General features: G+C 32.4%; 4 protein-coding genes across 4 annotated transcripts; 1 reads left to right on the top strand and 3 right to left on the bottom strand.

Moving 5' to 3' along the window:
* Positions 1-474: 474 nt before the first annotated feature.
* On the bottom strand, positions 475-2,725 carry AsnRS-m (asparagine--tRNA ligase, mitochondrial). The gene is made up of 4 exons (XM_014235771.3): positions 2,534-2,725; positions 2,265-2,472; positions 1,978-2,201; positions 475-1,905 (listed from the first exon to the last, which is right to left on the bottom strand). Exons 1-4 carry the CDS (start codon positions 2,621-2,623, stop codon positions 1,045-1,047), a joined length of 1,383 nt encoding a protein of 460 aa, XP_014091246.1. The 5' UTR covers positions 2,624-2,725; the 3' UTR covers positions 475-1,044.
* A 74-nt stretch (positions 2,726-2,799) lies between these two features.
* On the bottom strand, positions 2,800-3,962 carry Prosalpha7 (proteasome alpha7 subunit). The gene is made up of 3 exons (XM_014235772.3): positions 3,803-3,962; positions 3,165-3,733; positions 2,800-3,094 (listed from the first exon to the last, which is right to left on the bottom strand). The coding sequence occupies exons 1-3, from the start codon at positions 3,821-3,823 to the stop codon at positions 2,923-2,925; spliced, it is 762 nt and encodes a 253-aa protein (XP_014091247.1). The 5' UTR covers positions 3,824-3,962; the 3' UTR covers positions 2,800-2,922.
* Positions 3,963-5,341: 1,379 nt separating this feature from the next.
* Positions 5,342-7,702, bottom strand: Hao (Hydroxyacid oxidase). Its single transcript, XM_014235729.3, has 3 exons — positions 7,433-7,702; positions 6,209-6,481; positions 5,342-6,147 (listed from the first exon to the last, which is right to left on the bottom strand). Exons 1-3 carry the CDS (start codon positions 7,561-7,563, stop codon positions 5,451-5,453), a joined length of 1,101 nt encoding a protein of 366 aa, XP_014091204.1. The 5' UTR covers positions 7,564-7,702; the 3' UTR covers positions 5,342-5,450.
* A 7,104-nt stretch (positions 7,703-14,806) lies between these two features.
* LOC106618127 (uncharacterized) lies at positions 14,807-20,164 on the top strand. The gene is made up of 2 exons (XM_014235716.3): positions 14,807-15,766; positions 17,574-20,164. The coding sequence occupies exons 1-2, from the start codon at positions 15,625-15,627 to the stop codon at positions 17,957-17,959; spliced, it is 528 nt and encodes a 175-aa protein (XP_014091191.1). The 5' UTR covers positions 14,807-15,624; the 3' UTR covers positions 17,960-20,164.
* The last annotated feature ends 1,244 nt before the right edge of the window (positions 20,165-21,408 follow it).

Raw genomic sequence — 21,408 nt, 5'->3', positions numbered from 1 at the left:
GTTTAAAATATAAACCTCATATTACCAGAGAACGTATATTATATATATATGATATACGTTCTCTGATATTACAAGAATGCTTACAGTGAGCAGTTCACAATGTTGAGATATTTTGACATTTCGATTTATTATAAAAACCAGAGAACGTAAAATATGATATACGTTCTCTGCAAAAACTATTTATAAGGGAGTAATACATCCTGTCCCCAAAGTAGCGTATTTGGGGTTATATGTTAGGCTGTGTATACCTTTTTCAGATTACTTAGAGCGATACACATTATTATTTATTGTCTCTATGAAGCTAAGAACTATTATCTGATATCGCTACACTCATATGCATATGTTTGTTTTATCATTCTTGGCGACTGCCTGTTGTTGTAGCTGCAAAAAACATCCTTGAAGTAATTTTTAGGAACACTTCCGAGTTGAAATATGGCGGTAGTAAAATAACGGTTAAGCTTAAAGCTTAAACTATATTTATTTATTTATTTATTGTAAGATCAATAATTGATAAATCACAAAACAACTGAATATTAAGAATTCGTATATATTAATAATTATGTCAAAAAAAAAATAAAATTTTGGTAAACTGTAGTCGATAAGGTAGGTAGTATAAACTTTATTGCTACTACTAGATCTCAGATGATGGTTTACCTACAATTCATATTTCAAGGTAAACGTTCCACCAAGATACAAAAACAATGAAACACGTACCAAGGTAAATGTGAAGATCTAAGGATTGCTGATTATTTCTGGGGACTTATGCGTTTCTTGATATATAATTTCCAAATAAATTAATATCTTTTAAAATATGTGTATTTTTACTTTTTCTTATAAACTAGGAAAACTATTTTCGTATCAGCTCACAAAATATACCACAATCAGGTCTAAAATGTGAGGCACCAAGTTCAGTGTTATTTTAACATTAAAGAAAATTTTTTTGTATTTTTTTTGATATTTTCAAGCAATATTCATTGTCCACTTTTCATCTTCATTTAATATATGACATCGTATTAAAAGTACACTATAGCAGTAAATATATATTCACATTTGGCAGCTATGTGGGTATCGTGGAAATGGTATAACATCGCGTATGTTCTTTACTCCCGTAAGTAACTGAAGGTAGCGCTCAAAGCCTAAACCGAAGCCACCTGTAGGAACACCGCCGAACTTTCTCAATTCCAAATACCATTCCAAGTCTTGCGGTAGATTTGGATGTGCCCTCAAACGGTTCTCGTCGTTTTCGCGTAAACTTCCTCCACATAATTCTCCAACTTCAGGCATTAACAAATCTAAAGCATGAACTCGGTCAGATTTTGTTTGAACCACTTTCATATAGAAGGGCTTTTGATTGGTAGGCCAATCAACAACGAACACTGGAGTTCCACAATGGTTAGCGAGGTATAACTCTTGTTCCTTAGAAAATCCTTCATCTGGTTTAAGTGCTGTTTTAAATTTTTGTTTATTTGCTAATAAAATCTTCAAAGCCTCATCGTAGCTAAGAGTGGTCCACGCGACTTTCAGCCAAGGTAGTTCAAAAGCAGAACCTAACGCCTTTTCTTGACAAAATTCTAAATCATCTGTTGCTAATTCTAAAATTCGTAATGTAACGTTTTTTAACATTTTCTCAATGAATACGGTCAAGGAAGAAATGTCCTCTATAAAGGCTAATTCAGCCTCAAACATATAAAATTCCGATAAATGCAGTGGTGATTTAGAATTTTCAGCGCGAAACGCTGGGGTTAATGTATATGTATTACCCAATCCATAGGACATGGCTTCCAAATGCAATTGACCCGAAACGGACAAAAACACTTTTTTGTCGAAGTAACTCTGCTCAATGGGAATGTTGGGTCGGGCCATTTCCTTGAGCAGTACATCAGAATCTGGCTGCACCCTGAAAATCTGCATATTAAAAGAATAAAATGTTTAATAGATCACATTAATTTTTATTCATGTATAAAACGGAATACCCACTTCACCAGCACCCTCACAGTCATTTGTTGTAAGAACAGAAGTAGTAATCTGTACAAAGTCCAATTCGTCCATATAGTCATGTATCGCCTTCAATGCACGATGCCTCAATCTCATTTGCGCAGCTATGTAATCTACACGTGCACGAAGGTGCAAAAATTCACGAACATATTCAGGGGGATGCTGCTGCTTTGGCGTAAAAGGATAATCTGTTATATGGCCGTCAGCTAAAAAGAAGCAATAAGTTTTATTGTTCCGTATATGTTGGTAATTTTAATATTGTGTAACACCTATTACTTTTACATTTTCGGCGTGTAATTCTAGTTGACCATTGGGCGCTACTTGTATGCACCCAGATGCTCTGATATTACTTCCAACACTTATGTCTTTTGTGTCCGTTGTTTTCGGTATAACCACTTGAAAACGATGTGCAGTGGAACCATCATTTAAGTCGAAAAATATATTTTTCTTCAGGCGTCTTATATTTTTGATCCATCCCTAATTGTAGTCTTACAATTAAAAATTATTTGAATAATGTATCAAATCACTTGTTATTTACTTGCACATCAAGACGGTCTCCAGATTTAGCAGTGTTTGTAATTGTTTTAATGCGTTGAAATCCACTACAAAAACGTTTAATTAAAATCATTTTAATTTTGATGATAAATTACTAGTAATCCGTTCATCAGCTGTGTTTGCTCAACCGCCAATATGCTTCTCTGCCATTCACAATAAAAATTTATATTGAAAGTTTGACTTTCACTGTATTAATATTCGATGAAGTCTTACCAATTTATGAAAGCACAAATAACAATACTTATAAAATTTCATTTATTTCTCGTGTGCACGAGATTTTTTTTTTTATAGGTCAAACCATATTGAAATATTTTAAACCAAATCAAATAGATTAGTTACTATATCGAGATTTCGATTTAAATAAAAAATATCTTATATCTCATTATCACTATCGTCTTCATTCTTTGCCGCTAAACCACTTTGAACTGCCTGATCGTACCATGGCTGGGGATTTAAACGATGTAAGCCTTTTGTTTCTTTGCTGACCAGGCTCATTTCGAAATGAAAATCTTTGTTTCGGAGTTCATCATGCACCAAGTAAATTCTGACAAAATTAAACCAAAATATATATCCTTTTGAATACTCGTATATGGAAATAATATGTAAGTACTTACATTTTACCAGCATTCTGAACTAAATCGTCTACGCTCATTTCTGCAAATTTTAATTTTTCCATTTCTGTTTTAGCTTGTTGCTCGGCCTTTCCACTAGCACAGGCAAAATACCCGAAAGAGGTACCAGAAGGTTCGATTTTATATAGTTGTGGTCCTTGCTCCTCGTCCCATGAGGCCAATATAACAGAAACACCGAATGGGCGCACTGCGCTGTACAACGTATAGGCATGCACATAAGCTGATACACGTTCAGTTAACTGTTTCAAAGGTATTGTACGTTCAAATTGTTGGCGGAAATTAGCAGCCTCTTGCCGAGCAATATCCACTATATATCTTCCATCAGCCAAAAGGCCAGCAATGGCAATACCAATGTTTTTGTCCACAGTAAATATGCGTGTGGCTGCGTCATCCTCATACAAACCACTGGTAACAATTTTCTCCACGGCCAAAACAATACCATCTTTTCCACGCATTCCAATTACTGTTCCACTCATTTCTACCGCTTTACCAGCGTACTCGATTTGATAGACCCGACCATCAGGCGAAAATTGTGATGCCGAAAGATCATACTATAAAATGTACAAAGCGTTGTTGGAATAAGTGCCTGACAATTTTTACGGTCTCAAATATAAACTCACCCCTGTACCGATAGAACTCATTTTTTATAATTTTTATATTCACTACTTTATAATAACAAATGGAAAATAGTAAAAATGGACAGCTATAGTTTTGTTTGTGAACGATGAAACGGCTTATTTTGCGTATTGTTAGGTTAGAAGTTTGACAATCAATTTTGACTTTTCATTGGCTAATGCTGCCAGATTGGCATATGTTCATATGCAATAATTGACAAGAGTTGTATATATTGTGACGAACACGGATGATAGAACAAAATCTAATCGGCGATAAATTGCCAGAAGCAACTAGACAGCGAATTCGTAGTTGCCAGAATGTTTTAGAGACAAAGTTTTGTTAAAGATGTACTATATAAGGGCTGCCGGACAGTTCTAGTTAGAGTGTTACCGTAAAAAGAGCAATTGAGACATAAGTAAGAAGTTGTAAACTCGTATTATGAGGAATAAAGCATTAAGTTGTTGGAATTAGAAATAAAGATAAGTGTATAGCCATTAAATAGGAACTTCTATTTAACAATCCAGTGATCGAACCAAGGCAGAGTTTCAAGCTAGATTATTTATCGAGAAATCCGTTACAATTGAAGTCAAAAGTGGGATTGTCAAATAAACTTCCAAAGAGAAAATTATTTTCAAATGGCAAAGTTACCCGACCTGTATATTCCACAATTAGAAAAGGAGTTGGAGCAACTTGGTTTGGCAACAAACGGAATAAAATTCGAATTACAATGACGGTTGCGAGAGGCCATCGAAGAAGACAACATTAGTGTTGACGAATATGTCTTTGAATGGAATTAGAGAAAGAGACATGAACGAGGCAGATCACCGCACAAATAGCAAAGATATACTCACAGATTTTAAAAAAGGAGGATGAAATTAAGGCTGAAGTGGATGGATTAAGCTACAATTAAAAATGCCAATTATGTCAACAGACTTTGGTAGTGAGCACATGAAGCAGATCTTCTTTATCGAATTGAGTGTTTAAGCGTTAAGTTATTTGAGATAGAAATAAAGACAAGAATAAAGCCATAAAATTGTGACTTTTATTTAACAAGCCAGTGATCGAACTCAAAGGAGAGTTTCAAAGTCTGTTACTTAGCCTCACAGGCCGATGTCGCCAATACCGCAAGAGAAATTTACTATCGCGTAGTGCCGCCTGTGACCCCGCAGTCGCTCATTCCGCTTAAGTGAAATCAAAAGACCGCTGAACGACTTCCATTAAACGTTGTTTAAGCACAATCCGAGGTGTTTCGAGGCGGGCGAGGAAACATGGATCCATTGACACATAAGAAGGTATAATCAAAACAGTGTACTTCACTGAACCTGCTGTGAAGAAGTCAACTACTATACTATCGGCCGGAAAGGTGATGACTACCGTTTTCTGGGATACCTTAACTGTTATCTACATCGAATACTTGGAAAAGCAGGCTCACACCTCCGCCGTCACGGTATAGCTACAACCCTCGTTACTTGATTTTCAGTACCATATCTCACCGATTGTTATGATGTCATACAAAAAACCTTTCTGTCATACATTTTAGAGACTTTTATACTTTTTTCATTCATCGAACGCTTTCACGATTTTATTGAAAATATTTTATTTTTAGATACTCCTCATTTTTAATCCCCTGGGTAATAGCTTTACAAATATTGTCTACAATTTGGCATAAGTGGATTCATGTGCCACCATGTCACTGCTGATATCGCTTAACTTTTGGCAACCAGCTAAAGCAAGGGTAATTTCAAGATCTTTCCTCAAAACATTTAACAAGTTTTCAACACCGTTTTGACCATCACAAGCCAGACCCCAGAGTGCAGCACGACCGACAAAAACCATTTTAGCACCCAAAGCTAGTGCTTTGAAAATATCATTCCCCTGTGTGACACCACCATCTAACATCACTACTAGATCATTACCCACCGCTTTGACGATTTCGGGAAGTGCTTCAATTGAGGCTGGTACTGTATCTATTTGCCTTGCTCCATGATTAGATACAATTATGCCGGCACAGCCGAATTCGCGCGCCAACACAGCATCCTCACGTGTTAGTACGCCCTTAACGATTACAGGCAACCGCGTTAAGTTGACCAACCATGCTACATCCTTCCACGTTAGTGTCGGATCGAATTGACTGGAAACGTAGGCATTGATACCAGAAATTGCCTCGCTATCACTACGTACGCCATCAGCTTTGATACCCTCAAAGTTGGCGAGATGAAGATGTGACGGCAGGCTGAATTTATTGCGAACATCTGAACGACGTTGGCCGAATATTGGTGCGTCGATGGTTAGAACTATTGCTTTGAAATTAGCTTTCTCAGCACGTCGTACCATTTGTTCGGTAAGCGAACTAAAAATGAAAAGAATGATTTTGATAAAGCAATTACAATAGCAAGTTTAAATCAATTTACCGATCTCTATAAACATAAAGTTGAAACCATTTATTGGTGTCGGGTGCAGCAGTCGCGACTTCTTCAATGGACATGGTGGATAGTGTGCTTAGTATAAAAATTGAGCCGGCATTGCCGGCTGCACGCGCATTTCCACCCTCGCCTTCCGGATGCGCCAATTTTTGCATAGCTGAGGGTGCAATTCCCAAGGGCCATTTTTGCGCAATGCCCAATACTTTGCAGCGAGTGTCAATGCTAGAGACATCACGCAGAAAACGCGGACGTATGCGGATTCTGAAATAATCAGTTAAATTAAAGATTGGTTACGGCTTATTTCTAAAATTATGTTGTCAATAAGGATCATATCATGAGTAGTATTGAGAAATGGAAATTATTGATTTAATTATTTGATTATGACTATTCGAGAAACAGAATAGCCCTAACACGAGTATAATGGACTAGAAGTAAGGTTAGTACTAAAGATGGTTCTATCGTCCAAAATCCAAGTATACATTTTTCCAATAAATAGCAAATTTACATTTTTTTGTTTTGACTGCGTGTAGAAGGAAGCTTGCCCGCGTATTAAAAAAAATGGAAAAGGTGCAATAAAAGTCAGTGGATAGATTCTTCTTTTTGTAAGTGAAATCGCGTAGTGAAACCAAAGAGCGCTTGAAGACAATATACGGTAACTCTTCCTCTTTGAAGATGAGCGTGATTTTCTGGCGGTGGACGTATTCCGAAGAAGGCAAAGACTGTCATATCGAGTCGATTTAGCCATGTCCGCCTGTCTGTATATACCCGAACTAGTCCCTCAGTTTTTGAGATATCGATCTGAAATTTTGCACACGCCTTTTCTCGTCTCGAAACTGCTCCTTTGCCAGAACCGATATCGGACCACTATAGCATATAGCTGCAATAGAAACTGATCGATCAAAATTATGTCCTTGTATGGAAAACTTTTTAATTTCACAAGATATCTTCACGAAATTTGGCATGAATCTGGTTTAAGATCGCCGCCTCGAAGGCTACTTTGTCGACCACGAGAATACGTATATTTTAGACTGGTGAGAGTCGACTTCGCTGGGTCAATATATCGAGACGGATACTGTGTTGAGACATAAATCGCAATTTTTCCAAAGCTTTGGGGTTTGTCGCAAAAGTAACAGCGCTTTAATATAGTACAGCGAGATTTGTGTATATTCCAAGCCCTTGAAATATAAATATTTATACAACGTAGTAATTTACCTTCTAAACGCTTCTCGATTCAAGTTAAGCGTATATTGTTCACCAGCTCCGCTACGATAATAATCCAATGCGCTCTTCTCCAGCACACTATGTGCCTTCTTTTCAAAATCATCCACACAAACAAAAACCATTTTCTTTTTCGAATATGTGTATATGTATTATAAAAATATAATAAATGCAATAATTTTTTTTTTGAACCGTTTAAAATGTAAATAGTACTTGTTGCGTACGTGAAACCTCAAATAAAACTGTTGACTATTTCAATCGTTTAGGCGTCGTTTGCTGTAACTTTATGTTAATAATCGCTCTGAGAAGAATTCTATGCATGTTATCTCTGCAAGATGACTAGCAAATCTAATATATATATTGGATTAGGTTTTAATGATTATAATTATACATATTATATTTACTTTAAAGAGATAACGCAATCTACACGATTTGATAGACCACAATAGTAAAGTGCAAGTGTTGCGACCGGGCATAACTTCGTATACATAAGCATAAATATAGTATCTAAAATGCATTCATTTGAGTTATATTCATTTATACTTATACCGGAACGTTTTAAGTATTGAATTACTCGCTTTTGCACCACCAACTAACAAAAAGCATGGTTCCCGCAACTTCTTCACTTTATTTGACAAAATAGCCATCCTGCGCGCAACACTCTTCATTCGTTTCGACCACCAGCCGAAATAGCTCTGATCGACACCGCTCCGCACGCGTTAACTTTTCTTGATCAGCCAAAGGAGAATCAGGACATTGGCGGGATTGAATAGACACATCGCTTCGCTCACCATCGGACCCATTTATCTATAATAATTTTAATTGTAACATTAATATCTTGTTATAAAGTTAAATTCACCTTTTATTTCGTATCCGAAATCAACCACATTTTCACTTACATACAGCTATATATATGCACAATATTTAACGCGAGTGTAAGTGAATTATCAACAATTTAAATTTAGTGGTGGGCGTTTCCCACTAAATTGGGCATCCAACTAATGCTTACAGAATAACTTATTATGTATTGACAATAAGTTCTTTATAAGTTCATATGAGGGTTCGTCAAATATATGAACTGTTTAAATATTTTTAGCACCAAATCGCAGTATGTCTAAGATAACATGTTCACTTTATGTCACCAAAATACATATTATCTGATCAAATTTGACCCGGACTGGTCCATTTAAGCTTGGCGTACAAATCGAATCGATACATTTTTTTTCTACGAATGGGTCTCCACATCTCTTATAGATTGTGCCCACATCGACTCAACCATTTTGGTTAATGTTTTGGGTATGAAGTGTGTTTAGACTCGTGTTTCGACGTCAAGAAGAGGTCGTAAAATGTATGCTTAACAACGTAGTTGAGGAGTCATCATTTCAATCAAAAACCAAAATTCCCTGAAGATGCTAAAGGTCATTCCAAGTGAGGCTTATAATAAGTGTATGGAAAATTGGATTAAAGCTGGCATCAACCGCTTTGAAGGCGATTATAAAGATTTATATTAAAATACGTGAAAATAGGTTTTTTTGCCAGTCCAGGTAAATTTTTATCAGAATGACATATCAGGCGGTATATTCGAAAAAGAGTCAACAAAGATCTGGACCGATTTCTATTATTTCCGAAAAAGATACGAAAAAGCACGAAAGGATAGCCACTTACTTTCGATAAGACATCTTACAAATTAACCGATATTTTCACTATAAAGTATTGTAAATTGAAGGATTTAGATTGAGTTTAAATATTTTGTTATATATGAAGTACCTGTGATTGTTGTCCGATTTCGTCCATATTCACACCGTATGAAGAAATGCTAGAATAAAATGTTACCACGTTCGATCGTTCTTTCTTTGTTTGTGAAATATGTATGAACATACATTAAACCTATTAGGATACGGAGACACGTCCTTTTTAAAAAGTATTATCCCTCACTATGGCGATCTGCTGTACCAAAGCTTTGTAGCATATTTTTACAAGACAAAAGCTATGGACTTATTGCATATGTCCAGTAAAAGTGCAATATATATAGACTTACAGCAACCATAACAGTGAATTGGCCATTTGGAGACCATATGTCAAAAATGGGTATGCCCTATAATTGCAATGGCCGTAGCTGCAAGCTCGAAGGGAGCAAGAAAACGACTCTACCTCTGTGAGTGCCTAGCTCTATTAAAAATCGGACATCGAATTTTTGGAATCCATCAGTTACCAAACCTTTATTAAGTTTGTCCCGAAGTTTGTAACACCCAAAAGGAAACGTCCGATACCCTATAAAATATATATATAAATGATCGATGAAACTAATATTTAAGTTCTTGAGATATCTATCGAAAATTTGTACAAATTCTTTTCTACCTAAGACGCTGTTCATTTGTCGGAACCGCCGCTGTTGCATATATGCAGCTGTCATGAACGACCAAAATCAATTTCTTGTATGGAAACTTTTTTATTTGTGAAGTGTATTATAGCTTCAGTGTAATCGAAGTTAACGTTTTTTCTTGTTTTACTTAACGGCATTTTGTGGGAGTGGCAATAGTTCAATTCACAGACGGACGAATAAATAAACATTGCGAATTCACATATTTTAGCCATCCTGATAATTTTGCTTTGTAACTGTACGAGTATAGACATATATTTGGAGTTGGAGTCCGGCCGTTCGTCTGTCTGTCTGTGGAAGCTGTAACTTGAGTAAGAATTGAGATATCATAATGAAACTTGGTATACACGGGAGGCTAAGTTTGTAGATGGACGTAATCAACGCCATTAAACGAAAACCTATAAAGTGCCATAACTAAGCACTAAATAGAGATATAAAACTGAAATTCTGTAATTTATCACAGAGGATTGCGGTAGCAAGGGAAACTTGTGGGCTAAAATTAAAAACAAAATGAGTATGACCACATTCTTCCTAAATAAATGCAGTAATGTTCAATTACAATTGCTTGGTAACAGTTTTTTGATATTCCAGTCTAGTCAACCCGACTGACACAGAGTTGTAAACCGTAATACCACAAAAAATTTGAAGTTTGACAACATTTCAACCGAACCTTGTTTGACGGATTGAGGTGATATTGATCATACCCAATTTGAGTTGAAAACCGCATAGGTATTTACATTTGATAAAAATAGATGATACCAATGAATCAATGGTAAAAATAATAAAATAATTAGAAAAAAAAATATATCTATAAATATGCTATACTTAATTATGTGTCGGCACCTCATTATTATTCAGTAGTATTAAGCGTATAAAGGTTAGGTGAGGTAAATATCGGTTTTGGTTTTTCGTGAGGCCACGAATAATCACACTTGGACAGCCAGAGACGCCTGTTCATTGTGATGACCAGAACTCCTGAGTACGGATCAAGAACGTCGGATATCAACAAAGGGCCTAGAGCCAGCCACAATTTTATTGTGCCAGCAAATATCTACTACAGCTAATTCGACGGTTTCGTAAATAGGACGACAACCAAGATGCTTCAACCTTAGTTTAGCGAAAATTGGGCTGTGAAGAAGAAAGTGTATATATGTTTCCATCTAATCTTCCTCTCTGCAAACTTGACAAGATACGTCCTCTTTTAGCTTCACCGTTTAACTTAGTTCAACTTTCATTCCATATGTTTAATACAAATAATCATTATTAATATTAAGAGAACAGTCAATGTCAAGATTATAGGCCAATAAAGAAGCTTCTTAGCATACGAAATGTTATTATTTGCATAAATGACCTACATATATATGTATGGTTGATTTAGGCAAGCGCAAGCACACAAAGAAGTGTCTAGTTAACTTAAGCATTTTACTTAAGTGATTATTAATAGATCACAAAAAAATTTATAGATAAAAAAGTTAATTGGAAAGTTTTGGTTGATTAGCTAGGATGGGGTATGGTTAATTATATAGGTATGTATGTATGTAATGGAAAAAATACAAATTTAATAAAATAGAACAAGTAAAAAAGGGTTAAGCTCGGGTGTAACCGAAAATTGTATATTCTCTCAATTTGAAAAAATCAAAGGCGATGAAATACTTAGGTGCTGCAAAGTTTGTATTAAAAAATGTTGCGAAATAATTCAATATGCATTATTCGCAGAAAACGAATTGATTACAATCAAATTTGGTATCTTATCAACGTATGTACATATATTACAGTATATAGTATATATTACAACAACCAGAAAATTTATTTTAGGCATAAGTAATATTAAAATATATATTTAATAAAATTTTTTCTAACAAGAAGTTAAGGCAAAAATTATAAAATTATCATATTCGGCGGTCACACTTTTGATTTATCGAGAGAAGGCTATAGAATAATTTCTAAAAAAAAAATTATTTTTTAACTATCTATAATTTGTAAGTATATTTTTTAAAATATTCTTTAATGATGCAATTAAATACTGGATGAAATTGTGTGAAAAATTGCGATTGCTGCACGTGTTATGTAGATTTATATGTACAAGTATATTTATTTATGTAGTTATAAAAAGAACAAAAAAATATACATTAACTTCGGTTGTACCGAAGCTGTGATAATAGTTCACAAATAACAAATTTCCTTGCAAGAATTTGATTCTGATCGTTCAGTTTGTATGACATCTATATGCTATATGCTATAGTGGTCTGATCTAACCTATTTCTACGGAGATTGCACTATTACCTTAAAAACTAACCCGTGCCAATTTCGTTAAGATATCTCGTCAAATAAGCAGCGTTTTGGTGAGAAAAGGACGTGTGCAAAATTGCAGTTCGATATCTCAGGATCTGAAGGACTAGTCGTATCTATACAGACGGACATGGCAAAATCGACTCAGCTCGTCATGCTGATTATTTATATATACTTTATGGATCGCGGACGTTTCCTTTAGGCTGTTACAAATACCATGGCAAACATAATATACCCTGTTCAGGGTATAAAAAGGTTGCGCCGAAGGTATAATTAAAAAGTTTCAATACAAGAACTTAATTTTGCTGAACGATCAAAATGTATAGCAGCTACATGCTATAGTGATCCGATATCGGCGGTTCGGACAAATGAGCAGCTTCGTGAAAAGGAAAGGAGATGTGTAAAATTTTAGATCGATATCTCAAATCTGAGGGCATAGTTTGCGTAGATACAGACAAACGGACAGAGGGATATGGCTAAATCACGTTGATCATTTTCATAAAGTATATATTCTTTGGGTACTACGTCCCTCCCTTCTGGGTGTTACAAATTTCGTGGTAAGCTTAATATACACTGTTCAGGGTATACAAATTTTGAATATGAATTTTGTATTACTTGTTAATGATAAATATTTACGTAGCACATTGTACCAACGTCATATACATATAAGCACATGTGTAATAAATATATAAATTAATAACCCATAGATACAATATATAAACATACATAAAATAAATGACCTATGGGCATGCATTACTGCACTGACTTGCTGCTGGTCAGTGCAATTAACTTACATTCAACACGTAAACTAACATTTAACTAATGCTAACGTGGTGCACCCTATATACATACATATAAATATACACACATACGCCTACACTCCGGTATTTTATAGTCTTGCAACATTTTGCTACAGAGTATAATAGTTTTGTGTACCTAATGGTTGTTTGTATCACTTTAAACTAATCGAGTTAGATATAGGGTTATATATACATACAAGTATATAAATGATCATGATGACGAAACGAGTTGATATCCGGCTCACTATCTGTCCGTTCGTCCGTCTGTCCGTAAAAGCGATAACTTGAGTAAAAATTGAGATATATTTGTGAAAATTGATACACATATTCCTTGACATCCAAGAGAGGTTGGTATTGCAAGTGGGCGGAATCGGACCATTGCCACGGCCACGAAACGCCATTAAACGAAAACTTTTAAAGTGTCACTAAGCTCCAAATTAAGATGCGAAACTGTAATTTGATACAGGAGATTGCAGTAGCCAGGGACAACTGTGAGCTAAAATTGTTTTTTTAAAGTGGGCTCCGCCCCTAAATGGTTTAAAATACATATATTTCAAATTGCTTTAGATATATTAACCTGACTTGCTGAGAAAAAGTGTCACCTCTTCAAACTCTGTGAAAATGAGTAAAATCGGTTAATAACCACGCCCACTCCCACTAAATGAGTCACATGGATTAAATTTCACAACGAGGATGGTGTAAAAATTGATCTAGGGGCGTGGCATTGCCCACCTTTAGGTGAAATCCTATATCTCAGGAACTACTCGATCGTTTTTAAGCAAATTTTGTGTGTGAGGTTACCTAATCAGATAACAACCACGCCTAATTCCAATGCAACAAACTTTTACATTCCGTCTGATTCTTTCCCTTTACAGTATACAAATCAAACATCAATAAAGTTATCAGAATAAAACTTTGTACAAATAGTGCCCTTAATCTTATGCCCAAATCGTTGAAATCACACTAAACACCCCAGGCCAGGCATACATATTTACAAAGGTCCGGTTCACTTTTTACCGCATCTATCGGTCAATACGTAAGAAATTTTCATGAAATTCAGAAAGAGTTTTTTTCTAGTAACAATGTGTCCTCTTTCTTTAAGGGGGTATTCTAGTCTATGGACATGAATTTTAGGTAATTTTTAAAGTGTCGTAAAAACAAGGCAATCAATATTTTCATTGTCGATTTTTATCAGTTATTTATTAATATTTCAAGAGTACAGAAAAAAATTAAAAACATAAAAAAATGGCGGCTGATGAAGTGGGGGGTCTAAAAAAATTTGCACATGAGCATACACATGTTTCAACCCTCCTAGTCATCTGAAATGAAAAAAAAGATTATCAATTGTATGAACTAGCGATAAGTAAAAAAAAATTATTTTGACAAAATGGCGACTTTTTGAAAAAAAAAACGATTTTTTTTGCATTTTTTTTTTAATTTGCTCGTATTTTTTAAATATAGTAAAAAGAGAGAGGTCTATAAAGAGGATTCTCTAAAAATTTCAAGTAAATCGGTCCAGTGGTACTCGAGAAATCGTGGGTATCGTATTGAAAAATCAGTTCTAAAAAAACGCATTTAAAGTTTCGCGTAAAGTCCTTTGTCCGATTAGACCCAGCCGGGTCAGTAAAATGTCTATATCTCCGAAAATAATTTAAATTTTCAAAAATCCTCTCGTCGACATATTCTTAGAAAACGCCTTTAAATGAATGAAATCACGGCGGTACTTTCCTTAGTTTGATATAAGGTTTTGCCAAAACCTGAAGGTGTTCCTCCGCCTTTGTTACTTACAAGTTGGAAGAGTATGAAATGTTCGGTTACAACCGAACTTAGCCCTTTCTTACTTGTTAGCCATATATTTATGAGCTGTGCGAAGCCTGACACTTTAGTCCTGTCCGAATGATTGAACCGGAAAGTGCAGATAGTTCGTTCGTTATTTTTGCTTGGATTGGTGAACAGTAATGACAGTGAAAAGCAATTCACAGCATATAAAATTTCGGTTATTATATACATACAGACATGTCATTTGCATGTATAAATGCAAATATAAGTTAATGGCATAAAGTCAGTGGGGAAAACCACATAAACTTACATGCAAATAAACATTCATGTTGATATATAATATATGTATATATACATATGCAAATGGAATTTTTGCGAAATACATAGATCTAACTCTATCAGCCTAAGCGTACATACAAACACATCCAGGGTGGATGACATTGATTTTGTGGCTTTGTGGCCAACTAACTCGCAATAGTCGCAACCGCAAACTACAGACGACAACAGCGACAACGACGACAATGTCTGTTGGCGGAAATCGAATCATACACGACTTTGAAACTAAAGTAACAGGATGTCAGCTTGAAGTGAATGCATGCCAAGAGTAATGTGTGTGGTTTAGCGTTGAAGGACATTATATGTATATATATGTAGGTGTAGGTAACGGCACTATTATGTGCATATTTAATCTGTAGGAAATTGTCATAGTTTTGATTGCAATGGACACTCGATCTGAAATCGATTGACAGCGGGAAATTACAACGAACATTTAAATGTGCATACATACATACATATATACATTTCGACTACAGCGCAATTAGAATAGCAGCCATTAGAGTAAAAAACGATTAGTGGAAAAATATTAAAAGAAAAAATAGAAATAAAAAGAAAAATATACAAAAGAAATTATTAAACTAGCTTATAGAAAACGTGTGAGTATGGGCTGCTCAACTTCTGCGCCAACCGTCAGCGAAGCAAACAAAGAACGAACCTTGTCGGCTAACAAAGCGAGCGGCAACAACACGGATTCAAAATCGAAAATGAGTGATCAAGAAAGTAGTGGAGACAAGGATAAATATCGTGAGTAAAATAAATAAACGCATACATACATTTATATAAGAAAATAAATACAAACAAACATACATTTATATAACAAAATACATACATATATACATTGGTACACGTAGAAAGGCAGTATGTGTTTAATATTATATTTTGTAAAAATAGTTTGAAAATTTTAATTTAAAAAAAATGCTGAGAAAGCTACAAATATTTTTTTTTATTATAAAAAAAAAATTCAAAGCTAAATAAAACAAAAATTAAACTATAATACCCACACAAATACACAAACCTATAAAAATTAAAAACGATTTTTTTTTTCGATTATTTTTGTTAAAAAAAAATGCAATTGAATATAATTTATAACTTTAAATCAAATAGAAATTAATTAAGATCTTTTTCGGGATCCCGATTCTATCACACCGAATTTTGATACGTCAATGATTTTCAGTAAAAAAAAGTTTTATTTTTGAAAATAACTTAATTACCGGAAAAAAATATAAGTTTGCAATATAAACTGCAATATAAAAAATATAAATTTTGCTTAACTGTATACTTACTCAGGATTTAATATATTTTTTAAGAAATTTCAAAGAAAAGGTAAAAATTGTAGTAATTGTGATGATTTTGAATAAATAGTTAGTATTTACTCGTACATACATATGTAGGTCATAAAAAAACAAACAAAAAAAAACGTTACGTTCGTACACAGGTGCAGTTCTTATATCATAAAAGTGTATACAAAATCTTTATTTTAATTTTGATCGGTCAGTTTGTATGACAGCTATATGCTATAGTGATCTAATCTGAACTTTGTTTGGATATTATAGCCTTGTCTTAGACTTGAAGATACCCTGTCAAATAAAAAAGTTTTCTATACAAGGACCTAATTTTGATCGATCAACTTATGCGGCAGATATACACAAGAGTGGAGTGGGATAACTGCCTGTTCAAATTTCAGAGCTATATCTCAAAAAATGATCGAATATTTCGCGTATATACAGACCGACATACAGACGGACATGACTAAGTCGACTAAGTTCATCAAGCTGATAATTTTTTATAAATTTCGTAACAAACTTAGTTCAGCGTAGGTAGTGAGTTAGGTAAAGTGATTGTCTTACGACGCACTTATGTAGGTATAAAAGTAATAAAAACGTAGATGTCATAAACTTTTTTTAGAAATATAGTTACAAATTTTTCTTTAATGTTGTAAGCTATCAAATAAAAAAATATTAATCTTTATATATATAAATCTTCTGTGAGGTATTTGACAAATTTGAAATACCGAATAAAGTCTACTAAAGTGAACAATGAGTTCCGCTATTTTAGCTTTAATTTTATTGGAAGAATAAAACAACGAAAAAATTAAAAGGAAGATTTTAAAAGATCAATCCTCTTGATGCACTAGGGGAGTCGCATGTGAAATTTGGCTTGCATTTACTTGCATGTTTGTATACATGTTTACTTTCAGATTTATAACACATTATCTACTGAATAAAGACACATTTGGATGTTAAATTACGTTTTGTAAATCCTCTTAAAATATCTGCATTTTGTAACATAAACTCATTAATTATGACATATTGTGTTTTCGAACGTCAAACCAATAATATCTGAATTCATGACACCTACTACATTTTCTTATTGGTTTCAATTCTGATTCCGACAACTATCAGATTCTGCAACACCCCTGTATATTTCATATATACATATATATGTATTGTATAATTTTCATATTGTTTTTGTTTTCAAGATCATGCACCGCATTTTTTAAATTTTAACCTCGAATGTATAACAAATTTACCTTCTTTCCTTACTTTTCTAGCCGCTTCGGAAGCCTACGTAATTCCGTTAAGTGATGAGGCTGAGACAAAAGTATACACCGCAGATGCCCAGGAAGCAAAAGATTTACTTGCTGCGACAGTGAAAAAGCAGCCGCCAAAACGTATACAAGAATTAATGGAACAAGCGGCTGAAAATGAGGCGGCCACTGTAAATCTACAAGATTTGGAGGAGAAACTCGAAAAGGCCGAAGAGCGCCGCAAGGAATATTTGCAACAAAAAATTACAACAATACAAAAGACCACGCAATTGCTGACACATAGCGGCAGTAAGGAGCTCATAGATAAGCTGGAGGCAACACAAATATTTGATGGCGATGAAGAAGAGAAACTCGACAATCCAAACGACAAAGAAGGGGAGAAGAAGTAAATATTTTAGGCTTAAAACTACTTTATGTTACAATCATTTGCCGGCATATACTCTATAAGTAAATAATTACATTAAAATTATAAAATAAATTGTGTATTTAAGAAATATGCGCCTAAAATACTGCTTTAGAAGTAAAATATATGTTTCAAAATAATTTTGAGCTTATTAATAATTAATTTAGAGTTTATAGACATGAAAATTATTTTAATGTAAGCTTCGGTTTTTAAGATATCGATCGGAAATTTTGCAGACGCCATTTTCTTCCTTAAGGAGCTGCTCATTTGTCGGAACCCTTGATATTGGTCCGCCACAGCAAAGTCATACCCATTGATCGATCAAAATCAAGACCTTGTGTAAAAAACTTTTTTATATGACAAGATATCTTTACAAATTTTGCTTGCCATGGATTTACTTACAAGACAATGATATAATCGCCGAACAAATTGTTCAAATCGGACTACTATAGCATATAGCTGCCATACAAACTGACCAATTAAAATCAATATAAAGATCTGTTTATGCCCTTTTAACATATGCTATAAGAAATGCAACTGTGTAGTGTATTGTAGCAACAAAGTAACGCTTTTTCTAGTTTTTTAATACGAGTTATTTCTATACATTGTTTTTTAATTCCAAAAAACAATTTTTAATCGTCAAGAAAAATTATTATTAAATATTTTAAAAATAAAATTTCCAAATTTTATGTGTATTATATACAAAAAAATTTTAAATGCATAATTAATAACCAAAATTATATAAATTATAAAATGACTCAAATAATAACAAAAACAACAAACGAACGCAAAAGAAATCACAATAAAACTGTGCTCTAATAGCAAAATGAGACCACATTTTCGCATATTTTCAATTTTTGAACTTTTATTTGAACATTTAGATCTTGAAGTTTACGCGTTTTTGCTTCAAACTATTTATGTACAGTATTAATACTATATCCATTTATCGCCAACTGTGTTTTGCTTAAGTTATTTCCATCTTTTATTTTGTGTATTTTTGGTTGTGTTTTCTCATTTTATATACATATGTATATAGTTTGTGTGTATATATTTCGGTCCGCCACGTAACACAACGCACACATACACATCTAGTTCGTACATACATAGCAATTTTGCCTTAAACTCTATTGATCATTGCAGTTTTCTCTTAAACTTAAGCATTTTACATTGCGTTTTCGCCAAAATTGTGTTTGTTTGCGTATATTATTTAGTGTGTTGTTTTTGTAGTATTTTGCAATTTCAAATATCGGTATAGTTTTACTTCATTTCATTTTGTTCTTGCCATAATAAAGTTCTGTGGTGGGATTGAATATACGAGTATTTGTTCTTATAAGTATTTGTGTTGTTGTTTTTGTTATTATTTTCTTTTGCTTTTAAATATAAAGTAACGAATTCCACTCCTCAGCTCTTACAACTTTTATAAACGCTTACTGAAATGTATTAATTCATATGAGTTGTATGTGTGCGAGTATGTATGCATGTGTAAGCGTCTAGTCGATAACTGAGTTAGCATTTGCCTTATTGTGTTGTAGATCGCAGTTTGTGTACGAATTAGGAAACTCAATTAATGCATTAACAATTATAGTTGAATTTACAAATATAACAGATATATTATATAATATTAAGGTTTTATTGTACTATTCCACAAACGGTTTGCATTTAATAACAAATTCATATAATTCACTTTTAATTTGTACAAATATATTTGTTGCTATTTTATATAATAATTATTTTGCAATATTTTATGAAAAGTGAGACAAACAATTTGCTAAGAAAATGTATGTTATACAAACATACATGTATGGTGCATACAATATATTTATTTACATATGTATGTATGCATGTGTGTATTTGCAGGAAATATTTACTAGGAAAAAGGAAACTTACTCGGAAAAAATAATTGTAAACAATATATGAGCCTAATTTAACACTACATATGTATATATGTATGTATTTATGTTTGCGGATTTCATATACATCTTGGTCCCATTTTTATTTATTTATAACAGTTTTAGAATTCTGCAAGGCAAGGTTTGGGACAAATACTCGTAACACACATATACTAAAACGCATTAATTACTCGTATATACATATTATATGTTAGTTAGTATGTATGTAAGTATATATGTATGTACTTTGTAAACGTAACGTTTTCTAATCATAAATAAAAAACCTTTGGTACATGCATTTATTTATTTATTTTTCTGTTCAGCTTTATATTCGTTGTTTAGGAACATTACACAGGAGATTGGTGCAAGTAAAGAAAAATTTTATAAAAATAATCGTTTAATTATATGAATAACCAATAAGATTGAGAAAATTAAAAAATTTCATTAGGTAATAAGACTTTAATTATAAGTATAAAAAATAAAATTAGCAAAAACTTTACAATTCAAAAAACAAATATTTAAAATATAATTAAATTTTTTATAAAAAATTAAGAAAATTGAAAAAAAAATAAAAAAATAAAAGTCTAAAAAAAAAAATTAACAACTTAATAAATAATAATTTAATTAAAAAAGTAAAAAATAAAGCTAAGAAAATTAAAAACCTAAAAAAAAAAATTAATTAAAATTAAAATTTTTAATTTATAAAATGAAATGTAAAATTAAAAATTTATAAAATTAAATTAAGAAATTAAAAAAAAAAAAAACAAAATGTTGCTTTCATTAAAAATATGAAAATATAAACAACGAAATTAAAAACAAAAATTAATAAGAAAATTAAGAATTTAATTAAAAGTTTTAAAAATTAAATTAAGAAAATTTAAAAAAATTAATAGTTTAATTAAAAGTGTAAAAACGAAACTTAATAAATCATAATTTAATTAAAAGTGTAAAAAACAACCTAAGACAACTTTAAATATAAAAAAAAAAAAAAAATGATATATAAATATAAAATTATAATATAAAAAAGTAATTAATTAATTTCGGTATAAATATTATATAAAAAATTAAACCACAAAACTTAAAGAAAGTAAAAAAAAATAATAAAGATATAAAAAATTAAGAAAATTAAAAAAATTCAAAGTAATGAAAAAATTGAATATAGATAAGATAATATAAAAAAGTAAAGTAATATTTATAAAACAAATTTACCAAATATTTGAAATAAAAAAATAGTAAAATATTAAAATGAAATAAAATTTAACTGCAATAAAAAGAATATGAAGCCAATAAAATAAAAATGATAACAATAATAGCATAGTAAAAATATTAATGGCAACAAGAATTATAATGGAAATTTAAAAATAAATAACGAAATATAAATTTTTTTAATATATTAAAACAAATTAAAAATTAATAACTAATAAAACTAAATTTAAAAAAAAAAATTTTATACATAAATACTATAAAAAATAATCAAAGAATTCTAGAGTAAGCAAAAATATATAACAATGTTGTTAAGTACAAAAATTAAATAAATTGAAATAAG

The sequence above is a fragment of the Bactrocera oleae genome, chromosome 4, assembly GCF_042242935.1.
Source record: "Bactrocera oleae isolate idBacOlea1 chromosome 4, idBacOlea1, whole genome shotgun sequence".
In the NCBI taxonomy this organism is placed as follows: domain Eukaryota; kingdom Metazoa; phylum Arthropoda; class Insecta; order Diptera; family Tephritidae; genus Bactrocera; species Bactrocera oleae.
The sequence above is the reverse complement of the archived record's forward strand: the minus strand, read 5'-3'. Positions and strand labels throughout refer to the sequence as shown.